The 15855-nt window shown below is 36.7% G+C and overlaps 1 protein-coding gene across 1 annotated transcript in view; it reads right to left on the bottom strand.

Moving 5' to 3' along the window:
* LOC121379587 (fucolectin-1-like) overlaps positions 1–14300 on the bottom strand; it is a 16882-nt gene extending 2582 nt beyond the window's left edge. Inside the window, exons 1-4 of the mRNA XM_041508235.1 lie at positions 14236–14300; positions 13737–13829; positions 3631–3821; positions 1849–1944 (exon numbers count right to left, since the gene is read on the bottom strand). Of these exons, the coding sequence (XP_041364169.1) occupies positions 1849–1944; positions 3631–3821; positions 13737–13809 (360 nt within the window). The 5' untranslated portion in view covers positions 13810–13829; positions 14236–14300. The remainder of the gene's footprint in view (positions 1–1848; positions 1945–3630; positions 3822–13736; positions 13830–14235) is intronic.
* Between the last annotated feature and the right edge of the window lie 1555 nt (positions 14301–15855).

The following is a 15855-nucleotide window of genomic DNA, read 5'->3' on the forward strand; positions in this document are numbered from 1 at the left end:
ATTATAAAAACGATTAACATTACACAACAAAAACAATTAAACTATAAAATGACCTCACAAATATTAAACAAATATTTTGTACAAAGTTGAACTTTAATCCTATATCAAAGAATCATGAAGGCCATTTCACTTTGATCACATATTAAAGATCACAGTATGGGATCATTGGACTAATACTAATCATCATAAAGAGCATTAAATCACCTTTGTGCAACTAAGCCCCAATTACATTACTTATGTTCATTATAATTTTAATTGTTTATATAATACAATATTTTTATATTGGTTTGAGACACAAAATAATAAGGATTGTCCCACTATGAACTGGGGATGTCACTTTTTTACACTGTAGGCAAACTGAGTGAAGGCATACTGGGTTGTAGGCAAAATGGGTGTAGGCAAAGTGGGTTGTAGGCAGAATGGGTTAGAACCATAGATATTAACGCACTAGCACAGGGGATAATTAAATCCTTTCTGGCCTCACAAATTGTTCCATGCCATTGCTGGGACTCGAACCTGTGGCACCGAATCGCCCACAAATTGCTAGACTAACCACGATGCGCTCTGAGCTATCGAGGCATCCATAAAAAGGATGTTCTTTAACTCAACCACATGCATGGGGCCTACAATCTACGCGGTCGATCCCGCTTATGTGCACGAAAAAGTGGGCAGACCTGGCACTTGCTAGTATGTATTGATGTATGAATATCTATATATTGTATGTATGTCGAGGTTGACTGTTACATACATAGATATTAACGCACTGGCACAGGGGATAATTAAATCCTTTCTGGCCTCACAAATTGTCCCATGCTGTTGCTGGGATTCGAACCGGTGGCACCGAATGGCTCGCAAATTGCGAGACTAACCACGATGCGCTCTGAGCTATCGAGGCATCCATAAACAGGATGCTCTTTAACTCATCCACATGCATGGGGCCTACAATCTACGCGGTCGATCCCGCTTACGTGCACGAAACAGTGGGCAGACCTGGCACTGGCTAGTATGTATTGATGTGTGAATATCTATATATTGTATGTTTGTCGAGGTTGACTGTTACATACATAGATATTAACGCACTGGCACAGGGGATAACTAAATCCTTTCTGGCCTCTATGTATGTATGTATGTATGTATGCATAGGTGGATGTATGTGTGTATGAATGGATGTAGGGAGGTAGGTGGGTGGGTTGGTACGTACGTACCTACGTATGTATGGATCGATGGATGGTTTGAAGTTTATTTTGTTTAACGACACCACTAGAACACATTGATTGATTTATTAATCAACAGTTAAAGTTTTAGACAGGAAACGATTCAAATGCAGATATGTGTGGGTGTACTTTGTTAAAGTCAATATAATGCGTACATTGTATATTTTAACCGGTGTCTAGACTTTTTAACTGCAATAATGTTATCATCCTGTTTCATCTCTGCTGTAGGTATAACTAGTTTCTGTATGTTTTTGTTTTACTGGCAACATGTACCCTGTTCATTATCACACACACATACACATCACGACTGGCATAACAAACGTCTTGGTATGTGCTATCCTGTCTGTGGAATGGTGCATATAAACGATCACTTTCTACTAATGTAAAAATTACCAAATGTTTGACATCCAATTAATAAACAAACATTGGGACATGTTGGGCCGCAATTGAGACATCTTGGACACATGGGACATTTTGGGCTTCAATATGGGGGTATGTTCCCCCGCAAACGTTTGAAAACTAGATGTCCTGAATTACAATTTCCTGTATTCAACAAGTAAAATTCATCTCTGACTTAAGATTTACACCAATAATATTTTTGATTCAGAATTAAGGCATATCCAGCGCCCCTCACCCACTCCCACTCCGCCGTGCCTGACCAATAAAGTAATAAAAACCCACCACAGCAGTCGCCTCTGTTCATGATGTAAACTTCCTTCACACGGATGATCTGTTGAAGACATGTAATAAAGAATACTAAACGAGTTCCCTTGTGAGACCGTTTTTATTATATCGAACATATGCGTACGGGCTCACATTTTTGTAGGGGCGCTTTTGTCCTAATTAAACGAAAATGCCCGAATCTGGATTACAACGTTTATTCATATTAGCATTACTGCTAAACAGCTATACTGGGTTGTAAACGAATCACTGCGCATTTTGACATGGATTATAATTAATTTTGAGGGTAGATTGATGGAAATACGCTTATGACAACGAGTGCGTTTTTATCGTATTTCATGAGCGAAAGCGTACTAAACGATCTCACAGGGAACGAGTATAGTATTTTATTTATTACACCGCACATCAATGAACAAAAACCGCACGGAATGACTTCCAAAGTGACGAAACAAAACTTGAAAATGCACAGATTAAAGATCTGGAAATTGACGTCACTTCATTTAGCTATTTACCAATGACACATTGAATTCCTACGCCACACATCTATCAATGAAGTTTACAGAAACAATGTTATAAAGATATTCAAGCCTAAACAAAAATTATATATATATATATATATATATATATATATATATATATATATATATATATTATTAAAGTATGATGCTAACATTACCCTTACCCTACCCTACCTTACCCTACCCTATGCTACCCTATCCTACCCCATCCTACCCTACCTTACCCAACCCTACCCTAGTATACTCCACCCTACCCTACCATACCTTACCCCACTCTATCCTACTACCTTAGGGACCATCTCAAAATTCATATGATGCCAAAAAAGACGAAATGGTTACGTCTGGGGGGGGGGAGGGATGGGGTTAATAATTTTGCACTTGCCATTTCGTCTTTGAAATTTAAGTTGGCATCAAGATTAAAAACCTTCAGAAATGATCGTTTTCCAAGAACAGCAGGAAAACTAAGCCGACATTCCGCAGGAACAGGAACTCTATGTTCTGTGTGTGTTCCGGGTACCATCCAGCCAATCAGACAATTACACCACCTCCCCTGACAGCCAATTAGAACTCGCGATACAAATATGCATAGCATTTACTAACCAGTCCCACTTACCTGTGCGTAACATTTCTTCATCAAATTTTTGTTCGAATCTGCACGTCTTCATCCACCATTACAGCTATCTGTAGACACTAGTTTTGTAAAAACACGATAGAGGGCATGTCTGTTCCGTATCGAATATGACACATCAGGCCTTTGTGTATAATTTCATGCTAAATGAACAAACCTTGTTTTATATGTTTACTTTTAATTAACCTAATTTATATATAGTTTTGCGTATCATATTTGATACGGGCAGCGCTCTAGGGTTAAAATTGACAACTTTATGATAAATGAGGCAAACAAGAAACAAATACATGAAATAGAAACATTTTATTACTAGTATGCCCTACATGTATTCTGCATTTCTATATAAATACATAATGTACAAGTAGTGACGTTTTCATCTGAAATAAATGATGATGCCAAAACATTTTTTAGTTTTATTTTTTTGAGGTGAGGGGGGTCTCAAGAGAGACTAAACTGTTTCTTTTTTTGGCATCATATGACTTTTGAGATGGTCCTTACCCTACTCTATCCTACCCTACCCTACCTTACCCTAGTAGCTACACTATACTACCCTACTTTACCTTACCCTACACTACTCTACCTTACCTACCTTACCCAGATCCACTATCCACCATGGCTGTCTCTCAAATGTTGTGTGTATACAGGAGTGAGACTTCACGGCGTCGTTGGACAGACGTCCGTCGACGGCGTTACTGGACACAAACAAGTGGCTATATGTCGTCGACACGTAGGTTCGTCTGCGCAATGCCCAATTTTTGCGTCCTCTACCGTGGAAAAGAACTGAAATACAAAAGCAAATACCACGTTTTAAACAAGTGGTTAAACGGGTGAGATTTGTGGGGACAATAGTATTTCATAATGTCATAATGGAGAGAGAGAGAGAGAGAGAGAGAGAGAGAGAGAGAGAGAGAGAGAGAGAGAGAGAGAGAGAGAGAGAGAGAGAGAGAGAGAGAGAGAGAGAGAGAGAGAGAGAGGGGGGGGCAGGCAGGCAGTGAGAGAGAGAGAGAGAGAGAGAGAGAGAGAGAGAGAGAGAGAGAGAGAGAGAGAGAGAGAGAGAGGCAGGCAGGCAGGCAGGCAGGCAGGCAGGCAGGCAGACAGACAGACAGACAGACAGACAGATATATCCAGACCAACATAGAGGCAGGGACAGACACAAAGTAAACAGCTTGATGTGGAAGGTTTTAAAATTTAAGTTTGCTCAAAGGTAATGTAAAACCTAACCTTCACTGTTAAAGGGAGAATCATGTCAAATTTGAGCCTTATGTGTTGAAAAGATGTATACCCGGACCACCAACATATACTGACAATTTAATAAATTAAAAACGCGCAATTTTAGAATGAGTACTGGTATTGCTGCTTGGAAGTCATGTCACCTGTAAACCACGTCTGTATGCACATAATAAACACAGTAATTTAAGAAAAGGCACCTCGTTTTGAACAGCCTGATTTTAAAAACAACATACATATGTAGTGAAAACGGATTTAGGTTGTATCGAAAATAGGTTGTGTGAAATTATTTTTTTTTATTAATAACTAATGTTTTATTTTATCATATATGAGATATAGTTTTGTTTATTTGGAAATAATTTTGGTATGGTCATTTGGTATATATATATATTGTAATTGGTATATAATAATTTGGGTATTAACTGAGCTTTGATGTTGAGAAGTCCTGAGTTGACTGTATTAATTAAATTACTAAAGTACTTTGTCTTACTTGGAGATAGCAAAAGGTACCATGTATGCCTACCTGTTAATATGTTCTTCGTTTGTCGTTAGTTTTTATTATGTTTTGTATTATTGGTTTAGTTGGCACCTGAAAGGTACCATGTTTGCCTGAGCTGTGAACACTGCTGTGTTAGGTGATAGGGATTTTCTGGATCTTAATTTATGGGATAAGGATAAATTTATAATTAAAACTCGAGTATTAATAATTTAGGGGAGGGGTATTATTTTAATAGCTGAAATCAACCTAACTCGTTATAATTGTATTTGCGTATTATCTTGTGGTGAGTGTAAATAAACGTTGATGTTGTAGTTAATAATTAGTTATCATTGTAGTAACCAGCTACCTTGAAAGCCAGATCAGATATATCGATTCTGAGGAACTAATTAACGGCCCGTTCCAGAATTTAAGGGGTCCCGCTACATAATTTGGGGGCTCGTTCGGGATTTTCTGACTGAAACATGGTTTAAGGTAGTTATATTTCAGATGAATTGATTAGTTTTGAAAATGTAAATCTTGGGGAGAAAGTTTTACTAAAAGGTAGTGCAGTGGTTGAAAGAAAAGTTGGATTTGAAATACAGGGGCATAGTTTTCAATTTAAAGGTTTTCAGCTTAAAGCCATGCTGACTCAGAGATATGATCCACAAGAATGTGAGGTTACACACCAATGTGCACTTAGAGCTAAGAAGCGACAAAGACAGGAGACTCCTGATTACACATTGCTAGGGTTTTTGTTTTTTAAATTCCTTATGTCTATAAAGAGGTTCCTTCCAATATGGAACAGGATGTAAGAAATCAGGTTGGGTTTGCTACGGTTGGAGTTGGTTCTGCAGAGGTTGGGGTTGGGTCTGCTACGTTTGAGGATGTGCCAGTATTTGGTATGTTTAAACAAACCAAGTGTGGCAGGAATGTAAGAAAACCCTTGAGGTATACTCCTTAAAAAGTCTCATTTCGTTCAGTTCTATTCATAGACAATCTAATTAAAATGAGATCCACTGGTTAATTACTATTACCTGTGGATCTAACAGCACCCCGTTGGATCTCATGTCCAGTTGACCTTTCATTCGACCAATCATAACCTTAGTTGCAAAATCATGCCAGTGATTTGAAAAGTATTCGAGATTATGCCGAAGTGTATACGAAATGATTCGGGTGACGCACAAAGTATGCCAGAAACTAATTTCAGTATAATATTTTATATAAAATTTGTTTCAAGACAAAAAAACCCACAAACCCCATGATGGTATAGCCATAAAATATGTTTACACTAGTATACAATCCAGAATTTATTACTGCACTTTTCCCCCTTTTTTAATGTTGAAATAGACCAACAAATTTGCCTATTGCATAAATAGTCTCGCCCGATATTTTTTGAATTTGTATGCTCCTGTCGATATTTAAATTGTTATTTATAGATGAAATGTCATCTGGACATGGGGAGTCAACGTAATGCTGTTAGATCTATCGGTAGGCCAGTAGAGCTAATTTTAATCTGATTGATTCATAGAAACGTCTTTCCTAACATACAATAAATAATGAAACAAACAAATAAAATAATAAATACACACACACACACACACACACCGAAAAACCCCAATGTCTTTAATTTCTTAAGCTATAATGTCAGATATTTTAGGTACGAGTGGGTGTTGATGAGAGTAAGAATACCGAGAGGTAGGCTTCCGTAGTCGATACATTAAGCCTATAGTCTGGACATGGTAGTTTTTCTCTGTAGAAAGATTTAATAGCTAAACGCTTTGACATAGATCAATGAGAGTGATTGCATTTCATGAAGTACAATTCTGTAGTTGATCAAGGTTTGTGTCAAATTCGGTTAACTATTGTCTTTCCTGTCCTGTTCTAAGTTGTGTCTATCAAGGGATAGTATAAATCAAGTCAAGGGATTGTTATAAAATTCTTAATTTATAGTCTTCATAGAAAATTTAAATGGAGCATGGAAAATAACTAGGCTTGTGTCTATCTAGGGGTAGTATAAATCAAGTCAAGGGTTAGTTATTAGTCCTTGGTTCATTTGTTTTTACTCACTGTACAACCAATTTACAAAGTTCTCAAAAGAAATATTCTTATTTCTGGTGGATTTTGATGCAATATACTCTTTAAAAAAGTAGGGGAACCTAAAATATTAATGTTAATATCAACTATTAGACCAAACATACGTTTTGACCACAGACATCCTAGCAAAGAACGTTGAGGTCTCTTTATCAACAGACAGAAACGCATTCCATAGTTTGCGCATGCATCACGCAGTTGCCCTGTACACGTGCGTGGGGTGTCATTCTCGATTTTGACAATTTCCAGGAAGGTTCATTAATCACTGTGGAAAATTATTTCTGTCACATTTTTTCATTCTGTTGATCATATAGTTGTTATTGTTTTGTTTTTAGTCTTTATTGTTTGAATTTGCGATTTACTGATTAAAAAAATGTCAACTTTCAAATTTAATTTCTGACCCCCAATCGTCCTTCAACATCTTTGGTGGTCATAAAACCAACTGTAATACTGAATTACCGGTTGTAATGTTTGCCTAATTAATTCACTATTATCATATAACCATTCCCCACAGCTAATATACCTTACAATTTTGGCAATTGTAAATTTTTATTAGAGTTAGAGTATATATATGAGCTGTTAAAAACAGTTATCCTGCGACTTTTTGTGAAATCTGGCTTATAGACTGCAAATATTATATATTTGTTTTTTTAAGGTGAGGGAGGGCGAATATAGTGAAAACGGATTTAGGTTGTATCAAAAATAGGTTGAGTTAAATTTTTTAATAATTAAAATTTTATTATATGGGACAGTTTTGTTTATTTGGAAATAATTTGGGTATGGAAATTGGGTATATATATATTTTGTAATTGGTATATAATAATTTGGGTATTAACTGAGCTTTGATTTAGTTATTATTATTATTATTATTATTATTATGTTAAGGATAAATTATTTAAGAGGGTCATGTTGAGAAGTCCTGAGTTGACTATGTTAACTAAAATTACTAAAGTAATTTGGCTTACTTGGAGATAGCAAACGGTATGCCTACCTGTTAAATAGAATATGTTCTTCGTTTGTCGTTAGTTTTTGTTATGTTTTGTATTATTGGTATTATTGGTTTAGTTAGCATCTGAAAGGTACCATGTTTGTCTGAGCTGTGAACACTGCTGGATATTAATTTATGGGATAAGGATAGATTTAATTTATAATTAAAACTCGAGTGAGTATTAGTAATTTAGGGGAGTGGTTGTATTTTAATAGCTAAAATCAACCTAATTCGTTATAATTGTATGTGTCTGTTATTTTGTGGTAATTGTAAATAAACGTTGATGTTGTAGGTAATAATTAGTTATCATTATAGTAAACAGCTACCTTGAAAGCCAGATCAGATATATCGAATCTGTACACCTAATTAACGGCATGTTCCAGAATTTACGGGCGCCCGTTACACATGTACATGCCCAGATAATATAATAAGGAATTTAACTAAACATTAACAGAATTACAGCATTTTCCCCTCTGCAAAAATCCAAAGTTTAAAAAACAACAACAAAAACCCTCGACAATCCACGATAACCAAGTGATAATTTTATTTTGTTTTGGACTACCTGATTTGTCAGTTTTGTGATTTTAGATGGGGCAGTCAACTTAATCAACAGTATTACAGAATTATTTACAGTAATTTCCCCCAGAAATATGATAACAAGGGTCATAATCCACTGCCTGCTAATAACACAATACCCACATTTTCTCCATACCATTAAACAAAGACTAATATTAGGAGATGCTACGACGCTTCAGACTGGTGGGGAAAAAATGCATCACAATAGAGGGTTCCCGGCTCCGACGGATTACCCACAGTGCCTTACGGTCGGCCATATTGGTAGGCAGCTGAGCGTATCGTGATCTTTTTATCGTCATTGTTTACAAGCTATTGTCCGGTTTCATTTCTTTATCTGAACATAATGCCTACAACGTGTGCCATTGTTGATTGTAATTCACGGTGCGGAAAAGATAACAGTAGGTTTTATCGACTGCCTAAAGTCCTAATTCACCAGGGTGAAGATACTAAAGAGAGAAGTGAGCGAAGGAAGAGGTCTTGGCTTGCAGCCATAAATCGTCAGGAATTGACAAAGAAAGCTGTGGAAAATTGTAGAGTTTGTTCCAGGCATTTTATTAGTGGTACGTTTTTATGTTTTTAATAACTGAATAATCATTATAATGCGCATTCGTGTGTCACTGGGGGTGGGGTGAAACAAGCAGGTTATTTTTAAAGCCACACACACCACCTCTACAACCAATTTAAATATTGACAATTTTCTGTAGGGGCCTAGAGATTATTTAATTTTTTGATAAATAAAAAATTGTTTTAAGCTGGAATTAACTGTGTGTGTGTGGACAGACTTGTATATTTTCCAATACATAATGTATGAGTATATGTTAATTCAGTATTTGTTGTGTGATCAAACATATACCAAGCTATTAATAACCGTAAAACATATTTAAGAGCAAATATACATGTATGCATGTTAGGAATATTTGGAAGTCTTACTGGAAAGATTTCCCCACATACATGTACATATATTTATCAGTCTCTCATATTATGTCTTTTCTTTTTTTTAGGAAAGCCATCAACTTTGTATGATGAAACCAACCCAGATTGGGTGCCTTCTTTAAACCTGGGTTACAAGCAGTGTACCTCAACTGATCCGGGCCAAAGATACAGTAGGTTACAAAACCGAAAAGAAACCAAACAGACTAGGGCAGCTGCTTTAACTCTTTTGGATCTGAACGCGTTATTTGAAGAGTGGGGAGCTGTTTCCGATACAGATACCGAACCTGAGGTAGATAACGAAACTGAGGATGCCCATATGTCTGACCCTGAAAAGCTTAGAGTAGCAATAGCAGAAATTGTGGTGCTTAAGGAGGAAAATGAAAAACTGCACGAGGAAATTAAAACTTTAGAGAAAGTGGTATTTAAATTGAAGTCCCATAAACCAGAAGATTTCGAAAATGATGATGACAAGGTCAAGTATTATACTGGCTTGTCCAGTTTTGTCACACTCATGGCTTTGTTTGATTTGCTAAAAACAGAAATAACAGAAAATAAGCTTTCTTTGTTGACAAGATTCCAAAAATGTATTATAACACTGATGCGGCTTCGACTAAATCTTTCCATCACTGATCTGAGTTACCGGTTTGGTGTGTCAAATTCTACCATATCGAAGGTGTTTCTGGCTACTGTCAGTGTGATGTATGAAAGGCTCCTGCCACTAGTGCGTTGGCCAGACAGAGACGAGCTTCATGACACCATGCCAATGGGGTTTAGAAAATATTTTGGACGTAAAGTAACTGTAATTATTGACTGTTTTGAGCTCTTTATTGACAGACCATCCAATATGACAGCTCGAGCGCAGACATGGTCAAACTATAAACATCATAACACAGCAAAATATCTCATTGGGATTACACTGCAAGGAACTGTTAGTTTTATTTCAGAAGGATGGGGTGGAAGAGTGAGCGACAAACATTTGACGCCTAATTGCGACTTTCTGTCAAATTTGATTTATGGGGATGTCATTTTAGCTGACCGAGGTTTCGAGATTCAGGAAATGGTAGCTGTGTACGGAGCTGAGGTGCGATATCCAGCTTTTATGAGAGGGAAATCCCAACTGACCGCATCTGAAGTGGAATCCACAAGGAAAATTGCAAATGTGAGGATTCATGTAGAGCGAGTAATTGGCTGTGTGCGACAAAAATTAACCATTCTTGGAGGGACATGCCCCATTGACCATCTGATTTCAAAAGAAAATTCAAAACCACTTTTAGATAAAGTTGTTTTTGTTTGTTGTGCACTTACAAATATGTGCCCATCAGTTGTGCCATTTGAATGACAGCAAACAATATATATTTTTACAGAACAGCAGCCATGAAGGACTTGAGACATGTAACAAAAATAATTTCAAAACTCCAAACCCAACATGTCTGCAGTTTATTACTTTTTCCATCTGTTGAGATTTTTTTTCTCACAGGAAACTGTAGTAACCCAAGCTGCACTGACGAGCCCTGGGTTGGGCGAAACATGTTACCATGTTATTTTTTGTATCAAAAAGTAGATTGTGCCTCAAATCTTGAAACTAATGTATAAAACATATTACAGCCGAATAATTTAATACATGTATTGAGAAATTCAGTAACATGCTTGGTGGATGTTACAAATTAGTTTGCTATATTTGATTAGTTTTGTCAATATCAGCTTTCCTTTTATAGTTGCCAATCGTCAAGCTGTCAGTATTTGTAATTACATGTTGCTGGTCAATTTGTACCGGATTTGGTCATTTTGAAAAACCATGGTCATTCCGTACTTCATTTAGTACTATAAAATAAATAAATCTACAAATAATGCAAACACCTTTGCAATATTTATAAACAGTTTTTGCTTTGCTAACCATTTAACACTCATGTTTTTTGACGTTGCAGTATTGCATATTCTAATCTTTATTACTGTTATTGTCACACTCAAATGTTTCTTGTGTTTTCACTGAACATTCATATTTAATAATTTATTTAAGACTTCAAATACCTTTGACCGAAGTGAAATATGGTACTTACAACTATGATGTTGCGTCTTTAATGGTGAGATTTATATACAGTGTAGATGTACTTGTGATTTGAAAGGTGGTGTATGTGTGACTGTTTTAGCAAATACAAAAAATTTGCTTTAAAATTTGTTTACACGTTTCGCCCTCCCAGGGCTCATCAGTGCAGCTAGGGTTCCTTATCATTTCTGACAAGAAAACTGCAGACGTGTTGTTGAGCTCTATTCCATTTAATAATTGAAGTTCATGGAAACAATTTGTATATTCAAGCTTACAAGTTCCTTGCTGTTGATTTCACTGGACAAACATGATGAAAATCACAACCCAGTAATAAAAATGCATACAGGTTAAATAAAAGTTAATTATATGCACATGTATGTCTTTCTGAAGTTAAGGATTATTTCCTTCTCTTTATCTTAGAAGTTTTAATATTGTTTACAGCTTCTTTCTCCACACAATCCAAACAATACCATTTTCCTACCGGTTCTTTCTTCAACTTCATGCAGGAAAAATGAAACCACATGAATGGCTTGTGGGGACAATCTGCCGAGTCGCAAGCTATCATTTTGGAATCGCTGCTTGAATTGTTGCAGATGCAGTACAGTGTTGCATCATCATCGGAACTATCATGTCCTGTTGAAATGACCATTTTATCCACAGGAATTGCTGAGGTATGATCACTACAATGGGGGTCCACTTGACCGAGCGTACTGGTATATGATGGGGATTCCACTTTATTTTTTTCTAACACACAGCTTTTTTTGACACTTTTCTTTCCTTCCCTGTTTTATAGATTTGGACTTTGCTGCAGTAAGGCTGACCTGATTAGTGGAATCAGTCAGTGGTGTGGTCTTCTTACTGAACAGAGATGACTGACTAGCTCCGGAAGTATTACTGTTGTAAAAAACTTGGTCGATTTTAAAGTAATTTGTTCCCAAAGTTCAGGGCAGGGCTCAATCCTCTCCATAAACAAATCATCTGTGGTCCACACTATAAAGTCACAATACTCCAAATTGCAAACATGCAGTTGAGATTGCACCTGATAAAAATAAGGATGATTTCGCTTCAACCGAAGAGCCCCATCAATCGTTTCTAAGCATGAATTCTTCCCAGCACGTACATTTTCATCCTTCATGCAATATGGACATTTAATTTCAATGCATCCCTTACCACATTCAACAAGACCATCTGGGGAAGCACCCAAATGGGGATAACATGCACTTAAAAAAAGCCCACAATCACTGATGTTGACATTTTGATGAAGGGTACTAATTTGATTCAAGTAACTTTCTCTTGCTGTTAGCTCATGTTGACATCCCCACCTAGTTGCTGCAGATGAAAATGTTGCTTCTGTTGGGTAGCATATTGACTTCAGCAAGCTCAGTGAAGGATTGCTACAAGACGTCGAACATACTGCTTTCATTTTTGAAGCTGTAACACGCCCAGTCCTAAATCTAAACCACATTTTTGACGTTGACTGTTCTCTAGTTGCAAGCTCCACATTGACAATTTCTTCATCAGTGACAGCAAGTTCCTTAAACACGCTTTCGCAGTGACTGAAAATCTTGATTGTGGATTCATTGTGCAAATTTTCATCATACAATTCGCTTAATATCATGGGGTATTTAATGTCAAGAACTTTTGGAATATAAATGCTGTTGTAGTTTCTGTTTACAGACAGACATGCTGGTTTTTCACTTGAAATCTTGTTAAAAAAGGTCTCCCACTGTGAAGTTGATGCCTTTTCCACAGGTTTCGTCGAACGAATGGGGGTATCCGAGATTTGTGTTTCAGGATGGTCAATTTGTCGATCCAGTCGTTTCTTGAGACTTTTCGAAGACATAAAATTTATATTTTTCAATGGGGCATGTGATGTTAATAACACCGGTACAATGGCCGCAAAACAGAAATCACTGATGGGGCAACTTAAAGAATACACCAATTAACTAACTAAACGGTAATTTTATCATTTCACTTTACCGCTGTTTCACGGACAAATGATGATAATACCAATGGGCTCTGGGTGGGAGCCGATACTGGGCTACGAACCATGTACCTACCAGCCGTATGCCCAACGGCTCAACCACGACGCCACCGAGGCTGGTTTCATCATTCAACGCAAAAATCAACAGACTGAAACGGTACTTTTTTCTGTTCTGAAACTAATCCCTGATGTAGCGCGTTAACTATTACGTAACTACCGGCTCACCAGAGGGCGGATTCAGTGAGATGGAACAAAATGGCTGCGCCCGTTTTATATAAGAAACGTCACATTTGAACCGTATTATTAATTGATATACCAATATATGTGTTGATATTAACGAATAATGTGCATTAAATATTGTTGATTATGCATACCAGGGTCTTCCCCAATGATCCCTTTAATACAGCAAAGTAAGAGAAGACAACCGCAGGTGAAGAGTTCTCTCATCTTTTTCACTCTGTCTTGTACTGAAATAAAGGTAAACAGTACTATATGTTGACACCAGAGTGCATTGTTTGATCATCGACTATTAGCTACATTAGTCACAAGAAGTTAAGGGCCAACAACAACAATAACAACAACAATAATAAAAACAACAGCAACAACAACAACAACATCAACAACAATAAAAGCAACAGCAATAAAATAGCAACCACAACAACAGCAACAACAACAACAAAAACACCAGAAGCAACAAAAAACAGCAACAAAAATAACAATAATAACAACAACAGCAACAACAATAAAAACAACAGCAACGATACCAACAAAAACAACAGCTACAACAAGAACAATAATAATAATAATAATAATAATAATAACAACAACAACAATAAATACAACAACAACAATAACGACTGAAACACTACTTACCTTTATGCGAAAAGTCAGGTTAAAGACACACTAGTGAAAACGTGGAGAGGAAAACAAGAGGCTGTTAGAAACAATGCACCACCCTATTTCATTGCTCCACTATATATGGAGACGTGTTCTATCGATTATATGGAAATACGACAACTCAAACACATGACAACTCAAACACATGTGCAACATTTGATTTTAAAATATTCAGTGAGGTGTTTCAAGTATGTATTTTAATACTCTCTCTCTCTCTCTCTCTCTCTCTCTCTCTCTCTCTCTCTCTCTCTCTCTCTCTCACGCGCGCATACACCACACACACACACACACACACACACCACCACCACCACCACCACCACCACCACCACAAACAACAAAACCAATACAAAATACAAAAGAAACCACGAGCAAAACAGCCCCCTTACCCCAAAGCATTTCTCGACCGCTGAACATAACGTAAAGGGACTGTCCTGTGTTTTGGCCCACTGTGAAATGCTTCCCACTAGCAGAGCCTTTTTGGCCACTACAATTACATAGTAAGTACAGGTTTCTCTACAGAATATCAGTTTCTGTATATCCAATGTATTTGCAAGTGTCTGCTAATGGCTGCAGCGGACATTTTGTTTTTAATTTTACTTCGTAATTCATGTATATATATTTGTTCGGTACGTACGGAGTTATTGGAAGGTAAAAACCTGTTTGACCTACAACAAACATTAGGACGGCAACAAACATCGTATAGTGGGAGAGCCTGGAGTTCACATATAAATGTACCTATTGGTCTAACGAAATATGTAGTTTGTGTATTAGTAATAGTACTAACACAGGATACGTTTTCCGTTCTTATGTTCTGACGAATGTAAATGAAGGAACAGAAGTCACAAATTGGTAATGTATTTTCTATTTTCCTTTCCGAGATAAAACATGATTAACAAGATAGCAACATGATGATACAGATAATATATAAGTCTGAGTTCTTAGGTGAACAATAGTTGACACTGCGACTGAGAACCCCAAGGGAATAAACAGCAGAGCTGTTCTCCTTGGGTACCCGCTTCGGTATATCTGGGTCTATATCTTTCGCTCTCACTTAGGTCCCTCTGGGTCTATTTTATAGGACCCGGCTCAAATGGTTATGTGTTAATTTTCCTTGGGAATTTGTTTCTTGTCAATAGTGTTTCCCTAGGCAACATACTCGAGCTAAGACCTCGTTTGTGAATTGTGTCATTAGTCGGCACATATCTATTATATCAAGAGATCAGTTGTAATCTGTTAACTGCTGACGATTCTGACATAATAATAAATATTTACGTTTGTTGGCAGATTGGGTACCAACTTGAAGCAAAAATTAAAATCCATATCATTCTTGATTGTTGTAATTTAGTTTCACACTAATTGGTCTGATTTTAAGACCCTACTTAACTAAAGACTAAGTGATACAATAACAATTAACTGAATTATACATGCACACTAAATATATATAAATTAAATTTGGATATAATTGTAAATGTCCCACTATAACAGTACTACCAGTAAATGTTCTTTAGTATGCACATACCAAGTTTGATTAGGGGGAACTATCATGAAACTAATCAATATGCACACACTGAGTTCATTTGATGTAGGAAAAATAAG

This window comes from Gigantopelta aegis, chromosome 8 (assembly GCF_016097555.1).
Source record: "Gigantopelta aegis isolate Gae_Host chromosome 8, Gae_host_genome, whole genome shotgun sequence".
Lineage (NCBI taxonomy): Eukaryota > Metazoa > Mollusca > Gastropoda > Neomphalida > Peltospiridae > Gigantopelta > Gigantopelta aegis.